General features: G+C 39.2%; 1 protein-coding gene across 1 annotated transcript; it reads left to right on the forward strand.

Annotated features, from left to right (window-relative positions):
- The first annotated feature begins 2,561 nt into the window (after window positions 1-2,561).
- Window positions 2,562-6,875, forward strand: LOC582823 (60S ribosomal protein L10). The gene is made up of 6 exons (XM_782761.5): window positions 2,562-2,592; window positions 2,747-2,778; window positions 3,994-4,052; window positions 4,470-4,716; window positions 5,201-5,363; window positions 6,463-6,875. Exons 2-6 carry the CDS (start codon window positions 2,756-2,758, stop codon window positions 6,619-6,621), a joined length of 651 nt encoding a protein of 216 aa, XP_787854.1. The 5' UTR covers window positions 2,562-2,592; window positions 2,747-2,755; the 3' UTR covers window positions 6,622-6,875.
- Window positions 6,876-8,586: the final 1,711 nt, after the last annotated feature.

The raw sequence follows: 8,586 nt of genomic DNA on the forward strand, positions 1-8,586 counted from the left end.
TTAATGGTATTTTTGTTAAAAGTAGGACCCATGTTTAGGGATGTTTTGTGAAAAAGTCACCCATTAGAGCGGCACACCCCCGTATGGGGGGGGGGGGGGGACATGCATACGGCGCAGGCCGGGTGGGACGAAATGCGAGGAACTACTAGCGTAATACGCAAAAACGTTTAGGGGAGAGGGGCAATGGCGGATCCAGCCCCCTCCCCCCCCCCCCCCCTGGGGAAAAAACGTGTCATACAGGGGGAGGGTGCGATTTTTCAAATTTCCGAGGCCCCCCCTAAACAAAATAAAAAATAATAGTGCACACTACCCCCTCCCCCCCCCCCCCCCGCACTGAGCGAAATATTGGAAGGCACGATTTTCAAATTTCAGCACACTAAATTTCAAATCGATTTCAAGTTTGCCCCCCCCCCCCTCCCCCGCACTGAGCGAAATATTGGCCTGCACGATTTTTTTAAATTTCAGCACACTAAATTTCAAATTGATTTCAAGTTTGCCCCCCCCCCCTAAGAAATCCTGGATCCGCGCCTGTCCCGCGGAACGTTTTTTAAAGTGCGGGGGGGGGGGCTAAGGTATTAATGATCAGGTAGAGCGTAAATTTGCATGGAGTCCATGGGCAAGGGGTAGAGCCCTCGAAAGCTCAGGGGTTTTAGGCATTCAATTACAGTCAGATGAGTATATTTCGCTATTTGTGGTACTGGGAGGTAACTAATTGGCCTGGGGTCCAGGTGGCCGAGCCCCCGGAAGCTCAGGGGTTAGGCATTTAATTACGGTCAGATGAGCATATTTTGATACCTCATTTGTGACTCTGGCAGGCACTATTCTTTCTTTCTTATCATTAGGAAAAGGGGCACTTAGTACAAAGGAAAAAGGGCACATGTGAAAATGTAAGGTGCGCTTATCCGAGTTAAAATGGAGGGTAGTTATTAAAAAGAGAGGCGGTACTTCTAACAAAGGAAAAGGGGCACTTGTCAAACTAAAAGGTGCACCTCTCAGATTTAAATAGGGCAATTATATCAGACTGGGGTGAAGGGGACACGTGTCAAAGGTGAAAAGCGGGCACTTCTCTTACCTGAAAAAGAGCAGTTATATAAGAATGGAAAATGTACATTTATTGCAAAGGAAAATGAGATCTTGTCGAAGGAAAAGGGGAACTAAATAGAGGTGAAAAGAAGAAGGAGCACTTTTACAATTTACTAGGCGCACTTTTCCTGTGTAAAAAGGGGCACTTTGTGGTACTAATTGAAAAAGTGGGCCTGGGGGCATTGTGCCCGTTGCCTCCCCCCACAGGAGGGAGGGCCACCTCTGACATCACTTATCCATGTATGTATGAAGCATCCAGGCGCGTACGCAGGGGGGGGGGGGGGGGTTGGGGGCTGAACCCTCCTTTGGTTTTTTTTTTTTTTTTTTTTAATTAAAAAAAGAAAGAAATTATACCAATGGCTGACCTAAAAAAGTTGACCTTACCCCCCCCCCCCCCCGCTTATTCAGCGGCTGGCTGAGTCGTTGCGATTTTTTTGGAACCAAAAAAAAAATGTCCTCTTACCCCCCCCCCCCCCCCCCCCCCCCCCCCCCTCCCCCGCTTATTCAGCGGCTGGCTGAGTCGTTGAGAAATTTTCGGCCCGATTTAAAAATTTTGATCACCAGGTTTTTTTGCAAAGGCGCAAATCAATTTAAGCCAACTTTTACAAGCAGAGACATGCCGGAGCCGACAAAATCCGCTACTAAATGTTTTTATTTTGTTTTCGTTGGTTGCTTTCTTTCTTTTATTTGGGGATTATACAGTGTAGGTCTACACTATATCTGTTCATGCACATTTTTTTCAATTTTATATGTTTTGCTTGTTTTGCCTGAGTAGCGGCACAAAAGTCATAAGAAACTAAGATCATGCTAGGGACACGTACTGCAGTTTAATTTACCCAACTGTAAGACAAAAGAAAAAGCATGACCTATGTATACGTTTTTTGTGCAGAACAAAAAGGAAAAGAAAAATAGAAATATAAAATCTCAATGTCATTGAGAATGCTATAGTTTTGCGCAAAATTATTTGAAACATAACACAAAAAAGGCCTCGAACATATTATTTTCCCAAGCCCATGCATGTACACTCTCCTTTGGTGACAGCGGAGCGATCGATTGCATGCTGTGACTTAAAAAATCATGCATAATTGCCAATGTTGCAATTGAACACTTTCCTCTGATAAACAAGTGTTTATGCTCCTACCAGTCTTTTTTTTTTACACACTAAAACATTTTTGAGAGTGTCTGTGACCAGGCGGACATGAAAAGTTTTATAATACGGTTTTACATTTTTACTCTTACACTACCATACTCTCAAGATGTCTTTATTTAGTAGCTTATTTTTTCTACAAGGTTGCCAATCAGTTTGTCGGTAATGAATAGTCAAGAAAATATAAATTGTTTTACAAATCTCTATTTAAAACAATAATTTCATGAATATTTCAAATATAAATTCGACTCAAGTTCATGTTATATTATCTGGAAATTTTACAGTATACGTAATACCTCTTTTTTCAGTGAGTTTGTTGACAATCTTCAAATTGGCCTTTTCGTGAGCCTGTCTCATACAAGGTACGACAACCCGAAACTATTCCCTGAAAATCTAAGAAAATCCACGCAATCCCATTATGATTATGAATTTTATCAATTAGAATACAGTAATAAACACTTAATATATACGTTAACATAAATATTTAGCAATTATTTCTGTTTCTCTCTCTTACAGAAACCGAAAATGGGACGTCGGCCGGCAAGATGGTACGTGTACTAACTTTGGTCTCCCGTTTTATTTTGTTGATCAGAAAAGAAATCCATGTTATAATCCATCCATGTCCGCCTTAATCACAGTTATAGTTTATATACGGAACCCTTTTTTCATGAGTTCACTTCCATTTTGGGTAATGAGGAAGTGCTGTAATTTCTTACATTTTGAGATTGCTCTATCGTGATTTAGAAAACTCTCTCCTATTAATAGGGTGCATGATCGCGCACTGGATTTTGTGTGCTAAGATCCTTCTCGTAGAGATTGCACACGTCCCTATGCAGTCTACGTGCATTGCCATTGCGCGATCATGCAAAATTGGTCAATGTTTTTATTACCAAATCGAGATTCAAACCTTTATTGCTCGTGATCCTGAAAGTGATAACTCAATAAATGAGGTGTTGTGTGAAAGAGCAGGTTATTTTCATATTTCCAAAGGGGCGACATCTCAGAATTCTAAAAATATTTCGGTCAAAACAGCAATTTAATGTTGTTTCCATCGTAGCTCTGGGATTTGCCACTTTTGAGAAATGATGCCCCGCGTGATAAGTAGTCTAGTCCCCAGTACTATTAGGGCGCTGGTCCGAGAATGAGGATCATCCGCACAAACGAGGATCGTCTTCGTAAACGCGGACAAATGCGTTCTAAGAAATAGGGTCTAAAAAGCCTCATTTTTGCAGACGTTTCATTGACTATTTCCAATCGCTGGCGATGCCATAAACAGATTCCACAATGATTTTCTTAATGCATTTTACATTGACTATGTACAGAGACTTTCACGTTAATATTATGAGCGATAAATCTTTGGATACTAGACGGACAACTGAAGGTATTTTCTTATGCGGAATCCATTTTTCAAATCGCCAGCGCGCGGTTCAGGAACCCGAAACTCTCAAAGCGCCGTTGAAAAAATGCGGACGATCCTTATTTTGAAGGACGCAATTTGTCTGCGTTTACGAGGATATCCTCATTTGTGAGGACGATCCTTATTCTCGGACCAACACCCCTACTGTCTGATGTTGAATGCAAGATGTATACAATGCATGTGAAGTCTCCCCTCCCCCCTTTCATACATATACCTTGTGATTAGAAATGAATTGAAATAGAATCAAATACTGGGGTTCAGTTAGTTCCTAACAAAAGAAGGCCCGATTTTTAAGCAGTTTTTAAATGACATATTTACTTTATTGAATGGTTTCTTCACTATACAGCTACCGCTACTGCAAGAACAAGCCCTATCCCAAATCCCGGTTCTGCCGTGGTGTCCCAGGTGAGCTTACCGTTCTTTTTAAATTTTAGTATTGAACTTTTAAAACTCAAAATGCTGGTTTGAAAGTAGCGTTCTCTTGAAAATCTCTCTCAATTTGAGTACTTAAAATATATTTAACAGTTTCCTTGAATAACAATGGGAGAAATGAGATATACTGATGTTTGAAACATTTTGATTCTAATTGTAATCCAACATTACTATGAAAATTACTAAAAAACATTTTGTTACTAGTAGGGTCTATGTACATCAAATAAATTATTTGCACATTTTGCCTTAAAATAAAATGATTAGTGACACAAATAGCATGTCACATTTGGATCAATCATCAAAATGAAGAAGAAAATTTTGAAGGATCCTGTTGATCTGCTTGTTAAATAAACAGGAGTGCATAATTTTTTGTTGTCCTCTTTTCTCCAGACCCCAAGATCCGTATCTTTGACTTGGGTCGCAAGAGGGCTCTGGTTGACGAGTTCCCTATTTGCATCCATCTTGTGTCTGATGAATGGGAGCAGCTGTCGTCCGAAGCCTTGGAGGCCGGGCGCATCTGTGCCAACAAGTACATGGTGAAGAACTGCGGTAAGGACGCCTTCCACATCAGGATCAGGCTCCATCCATTCCACGTCATCCGCATCAACAAAATGTTGTCGTGCGCTGGAGCTGATAGGTGAGTGTCCATCTTAGAAAGTCGGTTGTAGAAAAACCTGTCCATGAATTAAAGGTTTCAGTTGTATAGCATGTAGAACCATTGTACCATGATAATTAATTTTCAGAGACCTCATGATTGCCTAACTTGTGTCTCCTTATCCATTGTGAGATATAATTAGTTGTCAGAAAAATAATTTGTTTCAGTTTCATACATGTACCTGTTGGTAGATAATGCAGAATCGGTAGATAATGGTATATTTCTAACGCATGTCTGCTAAGGCAAGCATGTAAAGAAATCATTTGTTTATTTAAAAAAAAGGATTTTAACATCTAGATATCCCTGGTCGTAGCAAAAGCAGCAAGGTATTTTCTAAATCATACACCATTGTTGTAGAATTTGTATGTTGAAAGCAATGTGTTTGACTTGGTAGCCAGTGCTGTTGGTCTGGATTTCTGTTAATTTATGTCATTGTTTAACTTGAGTAACTGTGTTTCCTTATCAGGCTTCAGACTGGAATGCGTGGAGCTTTTGGCAAGCCCCAGGGTACCGTAGCCCGTGTGAAGATCGGTCAGACCATCATGTCTGTCAGGACCAAGGAGGGTAACAAGGCTGCTGCACATGAAGCTCTCAGGAGGGCAAAGTTCAAGTTCCCTGGACGTCAGAAGGTCAGTATGGTCCTACTTGTACAATTCATGAAGAGAAAAACTTTAAGGAATAGTTGAGTTCTGTTACAGAGGGCGCTACACAAAATAATTTATTTGTGAGATAATGAAAAACTGAGTGTCAAATTTGAAAGAACATTCAATTTAAATGAAAAAATTATCTTTGTTTGATCAAAATTGCTTCAGAGACGGCTGAAATATCCACAAATATAATGATTTCTTACACTTGTGTACCACCACAAATATTAGATATATATATCGAAAAACGAAATAGCGCCTTTTACGTCGTATTTCAGCCAATGCCGATGTTGGCATTTTCGTGTTTGTTATATTTCGCACAACTAGCCGGCCCACGTATTGTTATTTTTAATTGAATAATTAATTAACGGTCACCATATTTTTTTGAAAGTGGAGCTGAATTGATATGTTCGTATTGGCTAAATTTCACACATTTTGGGGGCTAAAATTACCTTCATAGCAATTTTAGGTTCTATAAGGGCACTAGATAATAGATATGGCATAGATAAGAACAAGAGCAATAACCATGCACTTTGAAGGCATTTGCGTTCTGAAAACAGAACTCAACTATCCCTTTAAAGCTCATAGAGCAATGTAGTGCTTAGTCTCCTTTGTGTTGAAATCGGTCAAATATATTTCATTGATTCAAATATGCTAATCATGCTGTAAGATATTCATATCCAAATTATTAAGTAACAAATGTAATTTATAAGGTGAATCCAGCTATAAAATGCACATATCTTGTAATAACACACTGTGAGGTTAGTTCTACATTTCACCAGCTCTCTCAATTAATATTCTGTCGGTTTTGTTGTTTTTATGTCTCCGCTGCAAAGTCGTCGGAGGCATCATATGTTGTTGGCATTACATATAATCTTCTTTCCTAAGAATTAACGTTAACTTACAGTTCATTCCACTGTTTGGAGCTCCTTAGTTGGGTCTCCCTCTTTTGCTTTAACAAATAAAAAAAAATACTAGCTTGTTGCTGTTGTTCAATTTAATGGCGTTTTCCATCGTCGTTGGATGATTTTGGCACGTGATGGTTTTGACTTTATTTGATTGGATGTTGTTACCTTCCTATCAGATCTTTGACTCCAACAAGTGGGGCTTCACCAAGTGGACGAGGGAAGAGTACGAGAAGATGCGCGCCGAGGGCAAGCTGGTCCCTGATGGAGTATCAGTCCAGTACCATCCCGACCATGGACCACTCAACAAATGGAAGGCTCGTATGCTCAAGAACTAGACGACCCGACCCAACCGCCCTGCCTCCCTCCAAGCCAGGCAGCCATCGTTCGTCCTCGACACACTCGCCCTGTGATACAACAGCACTGAATGATCCAATCCCATTGACATGGAACTGATTTCGGACCTTGCAAAATTGGTCATCAACCCCATTTATGAGAAGCTCAACATGATTGCCTTTTCACAACACCGTGAAATTTCTGTATGAAATATGTTTGAAGGAATATGGAATTACAGAAGAATACAGCCACAAAATAAGTTGTGCTCATGGTTTCTTTTTGTGTGGAGTGTATATTGGAAGTTTGATAATGAATTAGAGTTTGTTATGAATGTGAGATGTAAAGTTGAATGTAATTTTGAATGCATCAGGTTGTTACTGTCATTTTTTTTTTTGTACTTGTGATGGCTATCCAATCCCATATCGACATTGCCAGAAATAGAGGAGAGGAGGTAAAGAGAGAGGGGGAGAGTGAGCAAGAGAGAAGGAATGAAAGATGGGTACAGGGGGAGGAGGGAAGGAAAATCAAGAAAAACTAAGGACGTGATAAAAGAAAATAAGCTTGCTACATGTATGCATGTACTTGATAACATCTGCATGTATACTTTTGACCACTTTCGAAGGGCCAAGAATGATAATGAAGATACATGTAGAATGTTACAATTACACCGTACATGTATAATTAAATGAATCAAAATGGGGATGTGTGTATGTTGAATAGTCGGTGTTGATTTAGACACATCTGATAAGAAAATAAGTCTTGAAGATCACAACAGAGTTGGCAATTTGATGATCTTTCCATATTGTTCCCAAACTTCATGAATTTCATTAGATTTATATAGAATAAAATTCAAACGACTGCGTAATGCATCCTAATTTTCTGTTGATTAATCTTTAAATACATGCACCTTTCCCACCCTTCCCCTATTCCTGTCCTTTTGTTTGATCCTGCCTTTGTTCAGTCTATGAATTTCTTTCAATTCTCCCCCCCCCCCCCACCCTCTCGCTCAGTTTCTTCTCTTCTCTCTCTCTCATCTGTCTCATGTTATAGTTCTTCTCTTCTTATTTTTCTAACAGATTATTGTACAACTATTTACTTATCACAAAATAATACCATTCTATAAATGCAGGCAGATTTGGTGAAATTTGTGCTATTCATAACTAATCAAATTGGAGATTTTTGTACACCACTCGGATGAATGTTCTCTTTTATTAAAAGTTGAGAGCTCTACACAAAGGCAACTGCCTTGTGTATGCAAATTTTTGAGGAAATAGAGCACATCTTGGTCCAAATGCCTATACAAAATAATGGTATGAATGCACTTCACAATTGAGAAGAAAATAGAATTTGATCATAGTGCATGTTTATTATAGTCACTTGACCTCAAAGATTAAAGAGAAGGTTGAGTTCTGGGAAGAGGTGAACAATAATTTGTGAGCATTACTCATTCTTATTATGCAAGTGTGGAAGAACATGAACATCAGTTAAGACATGTTCCCTGAAAAGCATGGCTCTTCAAATGCCTTCATATTCTAAATACGCATGGAACATCGTAAAAATCGGGGGGCCGGCTTTTTACACGTGTTTGTGTAGTCCCATATACATCTTTCTGTGCAAGTGTTTGTAACTTTACCAAGACTTGGCCAAATTTCTTATCATTTTGATGATTCCAGAACCTTGCAATACACACAAATTCTTATATGCTAGATGATCAACCTTTTCTGGTCGGTTCCACACCGTTTCTTTCACAATGCAATCGCATGACCAGAACTCAACTTCATCTGTAACTCATAGAAATACTCCGTCAAGATTTGTATGATAAATTAAAAAAAAAAAAATCAGATGATTGACCACAAATATTTTACAATTTTCACAGTAGACATTTAATTTGTTAGGTTTATCCAAGAGTTCATAACGAGAACAAAATAAACAAGTCTGATGAAAAGGAATCGGACAGAATGTCGCGT

This window comes from Strongylocentrotus purpuratus, unplaced genomic scaffold, assembly GCF_000002235.5.
Source record: "Strongylocentrotus purpuratus isolate Spur 01 unplaced genomic scaffold, Spur_5.0 spur5_scaffold_14, whole genome shotgun sequence".
NCBI classification, from domain to species: Eukaryota; Metazoa; Echinodermata; class Echinoidea; order Camarodonta; family Strongylocentrotidae; genus Strongylocentrotus; species Strongylocentrotus purpuratus.